Source organism: Alternaria metachromatica, assembly GCF_023757995.1.
Source record: "Alternaria metachromatica strain BMP 0045 chromosome Unknown scaffold_40, whole genome shotgun sequence".
Classification (NCBI taxonomy): Eukaryota; Fungi; Ascomycota; class Dothideomycetes; order Pleosporales; family Pleosporaceae; genus Alternaria; species Alternaria metachromatica.
Window position 1 is genome coordinate 148607 of NW_026055531.1, and position 15518 is coordinate 164124.

Below are 15518 nucleotides of genomic sequence, written 5' to 3' on the forward strand. Positions count from 1 at the left end.
ACTGCTCGATTTATTGAGACTGCTCTTAAAGCCAAAATCTGAACCCTCTTCGAATGCGCCTGCCACACATTTGAGAAAAATACGACTGTCGATTACTAGCACCCTTCGAGAGGAAAAGCCTTCTTGTAGTGTCCAAGCTCGCGAACACCATGGTAAGGCATCTAGAGTCCCTGCATCCATACCAAGCACGTAGTTTGGATAGTTTATGATTTTACCAGGTAGAATACGGCCAGTCGAACGGGTATCGTATCCGGTGATGCCGCCGTTTGCGTTGTCCTTGTTTGCCACCAAGATAGTCAGGAATGCATTGGCATAGATCAAATGCATTCGGTTCAGATAGAAAGAGATATTAGGGTCGTTCTGAACGAGGCAGAGACAGTCTACCCATAGGTAGCGAATGTCTAAGTCTGCGGTTAGACGCATAGCATCTCTGACAGTCTTCGGAACAGTAGCAACAGTTGATCCGGATGACAGGCTTCGAGGTTTTCGAAGCTCCTCCATATTCCCAGAAGCTAAGTTGGTGGACTTGACATTACCCCAGACGTAGCTTAGAGCTATATAGCGCACATTCACGACGGACTCGAGAGTGATACATTCCTCAAGTACATCGATAAGATAAAGCGGTATGTCCAATTCATCAGCAGGATTAGACCGACAGCCTTCATGCTTGCGCTCGCATGTATGCAGCCACGATTTGATAAGTTTCATGGGGAGATCTTTTCCCTTAGTGTAAGTGGCCGAATCGTTTCGAAGCTGCGTAGGGTAGTCCGAGCGCCGTAGCAGATAACTGTGGCGACCTGGGTTGCTGTGCGTGTTGGTTGATGTATTAACCCTTGCTGACCATATTTGGTCCGGGTCAGGCCCAGCGAAGCGATACCGTCCGATCCTAAGTTCAAAGTACCACGCATCGGGGTCCAGATCTTCGAGTATATTGATAAAGTCTCTACATGATGGACACGTCGTGTCTGGCTCGATGTCGGATGTATCAGCTTTCAACGAGAGCGGAAAAATCAGAAATCCGGTGTCATCGTGTCTGCACGCTATGTTCGGAATGTCGTTGAAGGATCGATCCACACGTAAGCACTCTTCGCAGTACAACGAGTCCGCATCTGGTGACCCTCGAGAGTTTAATGGCGCAACTTCAGATCCCTCCTCCATATCTAGGATAGTCGGTGGTTTGCGGGACAGAACTAAACCAGGTGCTGTGGTCTAGCTCATAGTAGTATCCGTAGAGCGATAAGTTGGTTTGTGACTGAGAAGGCTGCAAAGAGAGTGATGTCTACGTGCCCCGCGATCATTGCTGCCTACGCCAAGGGAGGCGCATCTCAGCAGGCAGGTGCTTCCGGCCTATCATTCATCCATCCGAACGCTTGATGCCGCACTCCAGAAAAAGGTGGCAGCATCGAGTTTCGCTAACAAGCAATGGGTTATACTGCTATATGGGAGAGCCATTCATCGAGGCGCAGCTCTCGCGCATCGCAGATCGGACAGTTGTTGCTATTCGAAGGGGAAGCTTCATCTCTATTCGCACAACCCACCAAGGTCCCTCAAGTATGCCTCCAGCTCCAGAACGTTCCACCAAGCTCATCCCACAGCACACCACATCACACCACCACACCATCTCGCTACCACCTCACGCCTAAACCCTCACAACAGCCCCGCATCTAGACCTCACCTTCACCAGCTCCCTCCCCAAAATGAGGGGTAAGACACCCAAGTAAAGCATTCGCAAGCCTGCTGCTGCACCGCCGATCCCATACCGCATGCATCCGGACCGATAACACACCTGCACGCTATCTAAAGCGAGATCGAACCACCATCCATTCGACGCCCGATTCTGTTGGGAAGTATGAACGGCTCCGAACCACCGTTTAGGTGTTTGTAGAGCGATGCGATGCGTTTTGGTGGGTGTGTCGCGTGTGGTGTTGCTTATTGCGTTTGTGGGGGAAAGCGGTGGGTGACGTCATGAGCACGTTGTTTGGTGGAAGGAGCAACGTGGGAACGTGGTTGAGGTGTGGCATCCACGTTGTCGCGACCGTTATCGCTATCGCTATCTAGACATCATCTGAAGTGATCGGGAGGCAGAAGTAAAGGATACCCCCGCTTTACAACGTAGGAAAGACGTGGTTTGAAGTCATCGAGATTATTAAACAGAGCGATCGCGCGTCAGCGTTGCGGTGCGGAGAGAGAACTCACGAAAAAGCATGCTGCGCGAAAGAACCATGGGGATGCAGGGACCGCGCGCCAGTACGCCGCCAAATGTTCCAATTGGACGGGAAAGGCTCTACCGGCCAAACGCCCCGGTACGCTTACGAAGGTTTATTTCGGGATGATAAAACAAAGTGCACAAGAAGCATTGCGTGAACGGCAAATATTACGTCGTCAAAAGCACGCGACACGGGACGGGATGAAACAACAGCAAATGACGGTGATGATGCGTGATAAAGTGATCATGATTTCATAAAACTAACTATACAGAGTCCGTGTCGGGAACCTAGCAGTTCCATCGACTTGATGCAACGATTGCATCAAAGAGGGGGTATCTGTTTTTCTGATTTGAGCACTTCATTTCAGAACCGTTGCGCCAATTGCCTGTCCAAAAAAAGCAAACGCCGCTCGTAAACACAAGAGAGCAAAATCGCGATCGTGATCCTCGTAGCCCTCACGTCATTGCACCATGAGAAACCTTACATGGTGCGGACGTGCGTCAAAGCGTGAGCTTAAGCCCAAGTCTTGGAAGTGTTGAGACCGAGCTCGAGATGCTGTGCGATGGCGTCGGCAAAGTCGCCGCCAGCGTTGGACGAGTGACGGCGGCGCTCGCGTCGTATTTGGTGCTCGGCTTCCATGAGGCGGCCTTGGACCCAGGCGCGCTGCTTCTCGTCGTTGCGGATGCATTCTGTGTTCATGAGCTCGGTGAGGGTAGCGACGATTTGTTGGTTGATCACGGCGAGCTTGTGGGATTCTTCCGTATGCATGTCGTCGACACTGTTGCGTGGGGTGGAGCTGGTCCTGGAGCTGACGGCGACTGGGTCACTGGCTGCGGGGAAGGGCGTGGAGTACTTGGGTGAGGACTCGGGCGAAGATGAGAGAGACTGAAACTCTGGCGACGATGCTGCCATGGGGGCATTGAACGGAATCTCCATGGCCATGCGGCGTTGGAGAGCTTCCTTTTGGGCGGAGAGGAGCATGTACTTCTGCATCGACTCGTTCTAGATAACCATGTTAGTTTGTGTAAGGAAGGAATCACTTCGGAGGAACTCACTCTACATAAAGTGGGTCGCGATATGGGAGCCATGGTGTAGTCTGATATGGTGTTGCTTGGTGTTCGTATCGTTTAACGTGGAGGGAGATTTGATTCCTGCTGATGTGGGGTTGTCGGGTTACTGATAGAAATACCAGTTGACAATGCCAAGAGCGTTGGTGCTAGGAGATCGGCGGAGCCCCAGAAGTGTGGGTACGAAAAAGTTCTTGGTGGTGGACCAGAGTGGAGTGATGGTGATAAGGTGATGCTGCCGCGACGACTCGGTGATGGTTGACGATTAAGTATCGAGGCCGGTGATTTTGACAGAATATTCCAGAGTTTGACGGATTCGCAAATGCGGTCTCCTGAGTCTGGGGATTTGCTCGCAACTTAAACAGTTTGCGATGGGGCCGCGCATTCACATTCCCGGAATAGGCCATGACGTGCGATTAACACACCTGCACCGAAACACAGCGCGGCTGAATCCGTCCTTCCGCGGTCACTGTGTCGAGACGCCTTTGAGTAACGGGGCCCGTTTCGCAGAACCCTGTTGGGATAGCCAGGGGTTGGGGCGTAGTCCAGCTGTGATTGGCGGAGTCGACCCCCTTGCTGATCCTCCTGCTTCCCCGAAAGGTAAACTAAGCGATATAACGTCACAGGTAAGAACCTGAATGTAGGGCCACGGCGCAGGATCGTGATCCAGTAACAGGATCGCACATGAAAGGTCTTGAAGCAGTCGATGGCACATGGTACCTGCATTATCGTGAGTAATTTTGCCTGCAGACTCTTACCCTTCACTTGTGGGTAACTTGTGGGTAATGCGAATTCTCTGCCCTCCATCACAATGCCATGATGCTGCCGGAAATGCCATGGTGACACAGTATGACGTTTCGCTTGATCCAAAATTATGTCTGAGTCAATTCGGCGCAGGCCGAGGCGGCGCGGAGACATCCTGCGACGTCACTTTTGCATGGTGTTGACATTGGGCAACTTTGCTGCTCGGGCGGCTTCACAGTGCAGCACTACCACACATGTGGCTTTTTTGGAGACATCCCGAATGATGATTAGGCGCTGCATTTGACTGCTTTCGATGTCCATCAACGTGTCTAGAGGCCAAAAGTCAGGCTTAGCACGAAAAATCAGGTTTCGACGCCACATTAGTGGCTCAGTCCCACGTGTATCCGGGTTTCGGCCTGGGTGTGACGTCCCTGTGCAAGCCTCAAACCCCAACCATGGGCATAACAGGGCTGTTGGAAATTCGATCGTCGTTTCTAGCGTATCAGGACCCCGTAAAGGTTCCACGACAAGGCTTCCAGAACAGACCCTTGATCCTTCACACGGCAGGGAAGCGTCACGCTGGAGTGCCACGTTGGTGACAGAAGGCTCGTGGGATTCGTGTTCATTGTGGACGATACCGCCTAATCATGGACAGCGGGAACAAGACCTTGGCTTATCGTCGCCCTGGCGCACCGCGATTACACCCAACATTCAGGTATTCGCATGTCCTCGAGTAAGCGTCATGTCGGAGCGACATACTCCGCATGATACGCGTACGGCACGAACACCTCACTGCCTGGTCGGGGTTGGTCTTGGAAGATCGAGGGCCTGACCGCGCAGATCATACAGCGTCGTCAATCGACGCCCGGTCGCTGCAGAAGGGATTGACCGAAAAGCAAACGTGTACCGGCATTCAGCGGATGTACATGAAAGTGATGCGACATGTTGCGAGACATGAGAGCGGTGTGGTACAGGCGTGTCACTCTTCAGTAGAGTGTCGATCTGACCAGAAGCCTTTGCCGTAGCTGACGAGGATTTCTTGTCCACGTCCGATGCCCTTCGCTCTCTTTCCGCTTTTGCCAGCGCTGAGCACAAAGACTCCGACTCTCTTCTCCACCTTCCCGTTCCCAATGTCTACATGTATATCGCGAAACTCGGCGGTCGGTGCGGCAGAGACGCCTCGGTAGTCGTTGATGAAGCGAGCTTCGTTGCCCATCTTGGATGCATCAACACCGATGCCTAGTTCGCGGTCGAGTGAGAGGTCGTAGTCGGATGCTTCGTCAATGTCAGTCTGATCGTGCACATAGCCCAAGTATGGCAGAATGAACGAGTCTGGTGGCAGATGCTGGTTAGCATAAAGCGCGTGCTGTCCATATGCAGGATGCGCAGAGTCCGTGACAGGTGTGATCTTGACGTTCGAGTACGGCCCATTCGGCTTGTAAACCTGTGTATCGGGTGGTAGATCGGACTTTGGCAATATAAGTGCGCTAACTCTGTCTCTACAAAGCTTCTTGGAATATGAAGGTGCGTGAAGGTAGATGGTTTGCCCATCCCACCCCTTCGGCACAGCGCCAGATGATTTTGGCATTTTGCTATCGAATTTGATAGAGTTGCGCAGCTTTCATATAATCCAGTCAGGCAGTCGTTCCTTCGCGTGGGTCGAGACGACGAGCTTGGTCCCTCTCGGGAAAGAGGGAGAAGCTCGCGACAAAGATGTGGAATCTCTGTCTATTGTGCTTTTCGGTAATGCATAGTACGGGATTGTGCGGCGAGGTGGTGAGGTGAAGTCGTTGTGTTAGCAAAGTCAAAGGCAGTGTGGTACTGAGGGGCTCTTGCCCGACCGGCAACACTTCGGCGGGACGGGCTAGAAGCGACAGGAACACCCACTCTCGCTCACCGTAGCACTCACTAACACCACACTACGCCTCGCCCTTTATCGACGCGACGCTCTCTAGCTCTGCGCGGAAATGATCACTATTTGTGGGATATGATAACGCGGAAGGATCGGGTTTCTTCGTGTTGAACAGCGCGTCATTCGTTCTCCGACGAAACACCTGCGCCCAAGTAGGTGCCGCGCTTAATGCGTGACATGCGACTACCATTGTGGCGCTCACTAAGCTCATGCGCCTCTCCTGAGGAATGCCAGATGCGAGATTGCGTTACGACTGTTGCAAGGAACACTGTGGGTGGATGACTCTCGCAAGAAGAGCCCCCGTATGACAAGAGCTGAGACAGAGCTGAAAGCTGGCCAACCTTCGAGATCACAGCAGCTCCGGCAACAGCTTTCCGCTACATCTCGATGGCTACAATAGTTCGCAACACTGGACGGGCTGTCGGCCCTTCGCTGGATCTAGTCGAGGTCTAGATGCAAGGGCAATGCAGGAACCCGCACGTCCCCAGTCCATCGTGAACCAACGACCTCGCCAGCATCAGACCGGTCCAATCTGGCCCTTCTCCTATCAGCGAAGCTATTTTTGCTCAGACGCGGGGATTGCTCCAGATACTGTCACGATTACCCATCTCCACTCTGATCGGGATTCCAGTGCCTCTGGCAAGGAGCCCCTAATCGTTGCTCTGTTCAGGTGTTCTTTGTCACAGTCAGCGGCTCGGCGCCAATGCCACCTACCAGTGTCTTACACCTCGATACAGTCGCGCGGCTTCTTCTCTGCTCAGAGCTGACATGCAGGTGCGGATCACGAACCGGAGATAGGTACCTACCGGGCGATTGAACATGTTCCGCGTGCACAAATCGAACGCTTGCGGCAAAAGCAGCTAGAACGACGGGCGATGTGTTGGGGCGGCAAGGCCCCTTGGCAGGGGAAATTGTCAACCTCATTTCGTTTCTGCACGCAATCCACCTTTTGATTGGCCCGCTCGACTTCCATCAATAAACAGCTCACAACGGCCCATGTCGAAGCTTTCCACAGGTTCCCCTATTTCGTACTATACCAGGCACAGTCCACCAAACGGCGCCACCGGCACGCCAGAGCCCTCGCGATACTGCCAACCGAATGCAACTACGCCAATGCCCCCTGTTCATGGACGCTGGCGCTCTTGGTAAGGCCAGCTCGTGTATAGTTCTATATAATGGCTTCGCCAGCTGCTCCTCAGTTGATTCCTCACCACACACTCACTACACTCACTAATACACGGTTATCACCGATCACACTCGTTTTCAACGACCTCCAACGCCTTACAACTTAATACCTTCCGTATTTTAATACCCACCCCCCAAACCAACAACATCAAGATGCGTTCCTTCGCCGTCATTGCTGGCTTCGCCGCCGTTGCCCTTGCCGCTCCCCAGGCTTACGAGGCTTACCCTGCTGCCCCGGCCTCTTCCTCCGCCGCTGCTGAGTACCCCGCCTACCCTGCTGAGACCCCCGAGGCCTCCAGCTCCATGCCCGCCTACGAGGCCGCTACCTCCTCCGCTGCTGAGTACCCGTCTTACCCCGCTGAGACCCCCTCCGCTTCCATGGAGGCTTCCAAGCCCGCCTACGAGGCCAGCTCTATGGCTCCCGTCTACTCTGCCTCCAAGCCCGCCTACACCACCACCGAGGTTGTCCACGCCACCAGCTACGTCTGCCCTGAGCCCACCACCATCACCTACGGTGTCTCCACCTACACCATCTCCTCCAGCACCACCCTCAGCATCCCTGAGTACACTGCTACCTACGTCCACACCCCTACCCCCGAGATCCCGGCTGTCCCCATGCCCACTGTCACCTCTGCTTCCGTCCCGGCTGCTGAGCACACTGCGCCTGCCTACACCCCGGTTTCTCCCATCTACCCCTCCTCCAACGGCACCGTTCCCCACGTCCCTGCCGGAACTGCTGCTCCTACTGGCACTGGTGCTATGCCCAGCGCCTCCAAGCCCGCTGAGTTCACCGGTGCCGCCGGCAAGGTCTCCGTTGGCTTCTTCGCCATCGCTGGTGCCCTCGCTGCTTTCTTGTAAGCGGTTCGCTCCTGAGTGATTTGTCGGGACGCGGTTCTCCACGTCCTTGCTAGTCCCTTCTCGAGTTGTGGAAAGAGGAGGAAATAAAACATGGCTTCACGGGTTACGACTTCGACTCTGCATCACGATTCAGTCTAGGATTGGGAGCGCGGTGTTGGTGGTACGAGCCCTTTGCTTCCTTGCGCAATCAAGTCGCAGCGGCATTTCGATGGATCGATATACTTGGTATTGTAATACGCCTTGGTTGGAATGCTTACTGGCCCTATGGAGGGAGTCGTGTGGTCCCCGGTGGTCTTTTTTGTTCCTAGACTCTTTGCCTGTTCTGAGAAGAGTTGGCTATCTTAATGACATGATTTCCACCTTTACTTTACGACTTGACTGTCTACCTGATACCCTTCTGTACATATTTTACCATCAATGCATTTGATCGTAACTTCACGTCCTTGTCTGTGCAAACCATCTCGCGACGGCTGATACCATCACCGCCTCTAAAAAATCCGATGTACTGACGTCTTGACAATCTTTCCTTCTTTACCCTGATCCTCGCACGCGAACCATCGTTCAAGTCGGGTCGCCCCTGAGGCCCTGCACCGGGAAATTACACAGGCCGCCTTACCCTGCCGCACGTCGTGCCTGGCATGTCTAGCATGTGGCCCCCCACCCATTCATCCGCCCGTGCATTCCCCAAGAACGCCAACAACCGCCAACAACCGAACGCGTCACCTTCCGTCCAACCTAACAATAAATTGACGGCATCTCGGCTCTTGCGATCCTTTGTTTTAGTCACGGCGCGTACATCCATTCCTGATGCTGTTTGCAGGACTTGGGTAGGCGAGCGGATATATTGCTTTTTCGCTTGGGGAGAGGGTTGACGCGTGGCTCGCGCGATATGGCAAGCTGTTCTGGAACGTAGGATCGATGGCGAGATTGTGGGATGCGCTTCCTTCACGAAAACGACATGCGATATTGCGAACTCGTTTGGGCAGAGCGATGCCGCATGCGTGCGTATTCGCGCCTGCCGCTTCTACTATACCACCATCTTACAGCCGGGGTCGGCTTGTCATCTTCCGGTCGCCCAACCGTGAGCCAAGGAAACGTTTTTGCGTGCTACGAAGGTTTATCCGGTCTTATTTGGATATCTTGTGTCGGCCAGAGATGCCTAGTCTAGCAGAGGAAGATTCACATCGGGAAGTAAGCTCAAAAGCTTACCGCCATCATCATTATTCTGAAGCTTTTCTCTCTACGCGTCTGCATCTCGATTCTTTTGGGGAGCTGGGACTGAGATCAGGGTTCTGGGAAGGAACGCTTTCCTTCGCAGTTACCACCCTTCATCGCAAAAGTCTGGTGCAAGGATACCGCATTCATAGTCCTAGATAGAATCATGCAGCGAACGACTGAACCGCCAGACTACTACAACAAGCCGCGACGATGCTCGCTGGTATCTCCAACATAGAAGTAGTTAACGTAAACACATATCGCTTTCTCGAAGACAGGCGCCGATGCCTATGTAGCCGCCTCACTGATGTTCACTTCTACCACATGCACCTTTACATTGGCAGGCGCAAGTGTCCTAGTGGAACAAAATCCAGAGGCCTACACGCCACCAAGGAAAGGCTGCGAGCGTTCGACGCAATATGGGCTGGCATTGCGTTGCCAGAGACGCTGCCTGCCCGAGTACCAGAAGTCGACCAGAAGATTCTTCCAGTATATGCTGATATCGAAGACCGAAACGGTGCGGGCTCAGAGCCTACTCAACCCTCGTCTCCTCCCGCGTCGCCCGCGCCACTGCGAAAGCGCGCACGAATCGGGACCGTCAATGCGCCTGTCCTGCTCTCATCAGATGTCCAGAACGAAGACCACACCGAACCGGAGCCGAGGGCTGACGACTACATCAAAGTCGTCTGCGCATCAAAATTGTACAACGACATGCCTTTCCGGCAGAAGGTCATCAAGGACACGTATATCTTCTTGCGGCAGATGCGACCGGACCATGTGCCTTGGACCGCTGGCATATGGGATACAAACACTGCGCGTGACGGCACAATACTTGGCGGTTGCATGTTTGCCCAAGCTGATCCTGCGAAGGCCCACAAGCAAAACAAGCTCGTGAAGAGCCCCGGGATAGTTCTGGAGTATGGGATATATGCTGGTGTAGGTTGCATGCTAGTGCACGAACGTTTCGATATACTTCGTATTCTAGAAAAGGTCCAAATGTAGTAGATCCAAGTTTTAGCGAGGCGACTACTAGATGTCGCAGTCTATGCAGCATGCTGGAAGCTTGCATCTGCCGACATGAGGCCTGGCAGTGTCATTACCAGCGCACGTACCTTCCGCCAGTGACAGAGCGTCGCATTTGGAACCAATACCAACCCTTCCTACACTATCTAGCTTGCGAGATCGGCAGCCCAAGTCGGCTCCCGTTCGGTAGCAGGCGCATTAAGTACACCCCACAATCGCCTCTTGCATCTACCGATTACGGTCTCAAACCAGGTATTCTTCAGCATCTTTTTCGATCGGCGAGGCATCTACAAGTACTCTGATAGGTTACATGTGACAGGCTATTCGCCAGTGTAGGCTTTGACCATAGTGGAAGACTTGCTGACGCCAGTTCCAAACTTCTCGTATTCTCCAATCCGAGCGACAAGAAGACCACACATTCACGAATGGTCAATATATCATAGGCCAATATTCTCCTGGATTAGTCTTTCTCTTCGGTACTCGCATCGACGAAAAAAGCATTAAAAAGCTAGAATCAACTTAAGCTGCATACTAGACGCAGCGTCGCGATTCCTGGAAACGAGATTGAAGGTTGCGCAGGCCCCAAGGCGCTCGTGCGAGGGCGTAAGAAACGCCACACCTCATATCATACTTTCATGTCGCATACAACCAAAAAGCACATGTCTCTGAACACCTGCCCAAAGCCGCCAGAGGTATGATAGCTGACTATGAGCTGTTAGCCCAACAGAGTGTGATTGATGTCAAATTCTAAGTCTATTAAGAGGTCGTCCCTTCTATCTTAACCACGACAGCAGCAACACCAGCCAACATCACCACCAACGTCAACAGAAGGGCTATCAGGAGTAGTTGCAAAAGGTGAGCTCAATACATGCTGCTCTCCCGCACCAAAGGATCACTTTGCTTTGAAGTAAAAGCGTGAAACATTCACCTGCCCGCATCGCTCCCACAGCCAAACTATAGCGTACAACACCGAAAAGACGCTGCGAAAGCAGTCAAGAGGCCTCTGACAGCCTCTCAATGAACGGTATTGCCATCTTACCCCTACCAGCTCTCTGATGGTGCGCGCTGCGGTGATAGGCCCAGGCGACTACCCTAAGACTACGAAGTAGATATGTACTTCCACATATCGCTTTGGAGAACACGGTGCAGGTTTTGATTCGGTTTCTGGCTGCCATCTTGCTGATCGGGCGGTGTATTATGGGCTTTCTTGGCTTGGAGTATTTCGGCCTGGGCTACTACATCGAAGTAGATACGGAAGAACACATCCTGATGTATAGGCTTAAAGCACACAATACAGGTTCTGATCCGGTCTCCGGCGGTTATCTTGCTAATCCGACGGTGTATTATGGACATTATTGGCTTGGGATATGTCGACCTTGCCTACTGCGTTAGCATAGATACGGAAGTATACATCCTAATGCATGGGTCTAAAGCATACGATATAGGTCATGTCGACGTTTCTAGCTGCATTCTGATCAACTCTGCGGTGTGCGATGCGACTACCGCGAAGGTTAAAGCAAAAAACTCGCTTTAATATACCCGTTTGAAGCATACAATGTAAGTAGTAACGAAGTCTCTAGCTGCATTCCGACCGTATCTGTGGTGTGCGATGCGACTACCGTGAAGGTGAAAGCATAGATACTTACTTTAATGTACCTGTCTGAAACTTACCGTGAAGGTTAAAGCATGTATACTTACTTCAATGCACCCGTTTGAAGCATACAACGTAAGCCGTAGTCGAGTATCTAGATGTAATAGGTTAGCCAGACGATATCGAGTAGACTTAATATCTTCGAATAAAACGGAATTGCTCGATGCATTCTCGTACCAAGAGCCAAACATACCTCTACTCATCGCAACGCTTTAAGGCATTCGCAGCTACTTGCTTCGCTACGTTCATATACTTTTTAATCATCGTGGAAATGCAGCACAAAGAACCTTAGAACGCATGCTTTGTACTCCCTGCCGGTTTTCATCTATATTAACCACCCCAAGAGTTATTCTTAACTACAACCACACAAGAGTTCATAGCATTTCACCGCACTAAGAAGTAGACATTGTTGCACTTGAAGTCTTCTATGCATTATGCTACGCTAAAAGCCGAAGGTGCCATACCAAACAAATAGGAAATGGGGTATCATATCGAATACACTAATCTAGCCTTTTCCTTCCAAAACGCCTATCACCCAGTTCGGAAAATCACACCTCGTCCGCACATCGAGGCATTGTGCCTCAAACATATTCGCTCTCTAGATACCGCTGTGTGTGAGAACCCAGGAATGCTTGAGAGTGACGCCACGTGAAGATAATGCCGCTGGATATGCTACATGATGAAACAAAGGCCGCCTGTGAGCCTATATACCCACTCTCTCACTATCGTACTTCCAAAATCATCCGAGAGCTCTTGTCTGAACCTGCATTCAGCGATCAACACCTACCTTCCCAACACCCTTGCCCATCTTCTTGCCGACGTCCAGATCGTCAAGCTGTCCCTTCTTAAAGTAGTGAGGAGCTAGTTCACTGAGCCATGATGCTTCAATTGGAGCGACAGTACGCATCCACGACTTTGAAGTCTCCACCTGCTCGAAGTAGCATACCAAACGCGGCCGCTTGTCTCTCAGACAGGAAGATGGGTGGATCCAGACTTGGTTGCGCGAGGAAAGGCAGCGATAGCTCATGCCATCCTTGTTCAGCCGGGCGGTATTGGCGAAGTATGCCGAAGTCCAACTCTTCATGATCTTGACGTGATCGGTTGTTCCACAGCTACTCCTCTCTATCTCAACCTTCTCACAAAGTCTGAATAGCTGATCTCGTACATCGACCACGCGATTGAGCGACCGATACTGAACGAAATTGTCTTGACACCAACTCTTGCTGAATCCTGATTCCTCAAACTCGTTCCAAAGGTTCAGGAGTGAGATCATGTCCCCATGCTCTGATGCAAATCTCTGGCGTGCCAGATCTGCTGCAGCCTTCTTGTCTTTCGGGGCATAGAACAACGTACCAGCTTCGCTGACCATAGAGACAAGCGTGACTATCTCATCCACAGTTCCAAAGCTCTCAGCAGCTAGCAGAGCTTTCGCTAGTTTCGGATCCAATGGCAGTTCGCTGGCCCTTCGACCCAGCTTCGACACCTTTCCTTCGCTGTTCAACATTTGCAGCGAATACAACGTTTCTAGGCTAGATATAATGGCTTCGCTGGATGGCCGGCTTGGGAGATCGAAGTTCAGGATGTCGTTTACGCCCATACTCTTGAGCATCAGTATCAAGCTATCAAGGCATGAGCGTAGGATCTCTGGCTCCGTCGAAGGCGGAAGTTCGTTGTAAAAGGACCACTTTGTAAAGAGCCTGAAGCAAATGCCAGGAGACACTCTGCCCGCACGACCACTGCGCTGATTACAGCTGGATTGAGATGTAGGCACAACTGATAAGGTCTCGGTACCTAGTCTTGCGTCATATCGCTTCTGTTTGACCATTCCTGAATCTATCACATAAACGATGCCGTTTATGGTCAGAGATGTTTCGGCGATATTGGTAGAGATGACGACTTTGCGGCTGCCCTGTGGCGTTGGCGAGAAGATACGCTGTTGATGATCTGTATCCATGCTCGAGAAGATTGGAGCGACTACGACAGGTGCCATTCTGTTTCCGAGCTTTTTGGCAGTAGACTCGATCGACTCTGCAGCCTGTATGATCTCATCCTCACCAGTAAGGAAGATCAGGACGTCCCCCACCGGTTGCGAGGCGTGGACTTGCCAGAAGGTAGTTAGAGCCGCACTCAGATAGTTGGCCTCCGGCGACGACGTGTAGAGCTTCTGGACGGGGAACGTTCTCCCTGGAACGTGCAGCACATTCGCGTTGTCAAAGTATTCAGAAAAGAACTGGGCGTTCAGGGTAGCCGAAGCGATGACAAGACGAAAATCTGGTCGGCAACGGGTAATCTCACGTGTCAAGACCATCAGCACGTCGGTAGCAATGGTCCTTTCGTGCGCCTCGTCCAGAATGATTACGCTGTACTCATCTAGTAGGGGGGACGTAAGACATTGCTTCAGGAGTAGGCCGTCCGTAAGGTAGACGATCTCAGTAGTCGTGTCGAACTTCTCCTCAAAGCGGACCTGATAGCCAACCTCTTTGCCCAAACGAACGCCAGCCTCTTCTGCCACGCGTTTGGCAACGCTCATAGCCGCCACACGTCGGGGCTGCGTACAGCCGATGCGCCCCTGCTTCGCGAACCCAGCATCGCGCAAATACTGCGTTATCTGCGTGGTCTTTCCGCTTCCAGTCTCACCGACGAAGACGAGTATCTGTTCAGTCTGTAGAGCCTTGATGAAGTCATCCTTGTATTGGTAGACCGGTAATGAACGGCGAACTTCCTCGATTGAGGCGGCATGCTTCTCTGCTTCGTCCACGAGCATCTCAAGCCTCTGCTTCTCCAGGTCCACCATAGGTCCATCATATACCACGTCCTGTGCTGGATCTAGCACAAATTCATAGTCGTCAGCCTGCTCTCGGCTATCGACAGGCTTGGTTTGAGCTGATATCTTCTGACCTGATATCTTGTTCATGGTATTCTCTTCCCAGAGCTGGTATTCGCTCTTGTAGTCGACATCTGTGTCCTTGTGTCTGCGAGTAAGAGCTTCGTTTTTATTCGAGTACTCGGCGTCGGGAATTTGGAAGCCAGAACCAGAATCGTCAATCGCATTTCGCGCCTCGGCCAGCTCCAGGGTCTGACGATTCTTCTTAAACTCTGCTCTTTCTCTCTCGCTCAGCTTGTTCCCCAATCTCGCCTCCTCTTCTGCTTCTTCGGCGACCTGGCGGCGGAGTAGGGCGAGTTGTTGCGCTTCGCGTTCGGCAAGGTATTTCTGGCGCGACGCCAACCTCAAGGCGCTGACATCCTGGTCGCCGGTCTTGCGGCGCTTGGAATCCATGATGTGTGGTAGTTCGAGTGTGTTGGCAGTCGCGCGATTCGGCGGGAGCGTGGTGTCGAGTCGAGGGTATGGTATGCGTGTGCGCGCGAGGTTTGTGGGCGTCGAGGGTTCACTCGGATGGTGGAGCTCGACTACGAAATGTTGGAGCTCGGACCAGGTGGCGCGAGCTAGCTAGCGGGATGGAAACTTCGGTTGCCGACTACAACGAGGCTTGTCCGCAACAAGATGAAGACAAAACTTGAGCCTGGAGGATACAACGTCGTGCGTTTCGTCGGTTCGTCAGATGAAAAGTTCGTGAAATCCTCAACTTGTCCGCAGCAAGATGAAGACAAAACTTGAGCCTGGAGGATACAACGTCGTGCGTTTCGTTGGTTCGTCA

The 15518-nt window shown here is 52.3% G+C and overlaps 5 protein-coding genes across 5 annotated transcripts; 2 read left to right on the forward strand and 3 right to left on the reverse strand.

The window, feature by feature from the left end:
* Nucleotides 1-2720: 2720 nt before the first annotated feature.
* Nucleotides 2721-3295, reverse strand: J4E83_010072 (uncharacterized protein; the record flags this gene model as incomplete). The annotated part of the gene is made up of 2 exons (XM_049336955.1): nt 2721-3209; nt 3263-3295. The coding sequence occupies 2 exons, from the start codon at nt 3293-3295 to the stop codon at nt 2721-2723; spliced, it is 522 nt and encodes a 173-aa protein (XP_049183934.1).
* A 1702-nt stretch (nt 3296-4997) lies between these two features.
* On the reverse strand, nt 4998-5606 carry J4E83_010073 (uncharacterized protein; the record flags this gene model as incomplete). The annotated part of the gene is made up of 1 exon (XM_049336956.1): nt 4998-5606. One exon carries the CDS (start codon nt 5604-5606, stop codon nt 4998-5000), a length of 609 nt encoding a protein of 202 aa, XP_049183935.1.
* A 1662-nt stretch (nt 5607-7268) lies between these two features.
* On the forward strand, nt 7269-7973 carry J4E83_010074 (uncharacterized protein; the record flags this gene model as incomplete). Its single annotated transcript, XM_049336957.1, has 1 exon — nt 7269-7973. One exon carries the CDS (start codon nt 7269-7271, stop codon nt 7971-7973), a length of 705 nt encoding a protein of 234 aa, XP_049183936.1.
* A 1539-nt stretch (nt 7974-9512) lies between these two features.
* Nucleotides 9513-10190, forward strand: J4E83_010075 (uncharacterized protein; the record flags this gene model as incomplete). Its single annotated transcript, XM_049336958.1, has 1 exon — nt 9513-10190. The coding sequence occupies one exon, from the start codon at nt 9513-9515 to the stop codon at nt 10188-10190; it is 678 nt and encodes a 225-aa protein (XP_049183937.1).
* Nucleotides 10191-12631: 2441 nt separating this feature from the next.
* J4E83_010076 (uncharacterized protein) lies at nt 12632-15139 on the reverse strand (the record flags this gene model as incomplete). The annotated part of the gene is made up of 1 exon (XM_049336959.1): nt 12632-15139. The coding sequence occupies one exon, from the start codon at nt 15137-15139 to the stop codon at nt 12632-12634; it is 2508 nt and encodes an 835-aa protein (XP_049183938.1).
* Nucleotides 15140-15518: the final 379 nt, after the last annotated feature.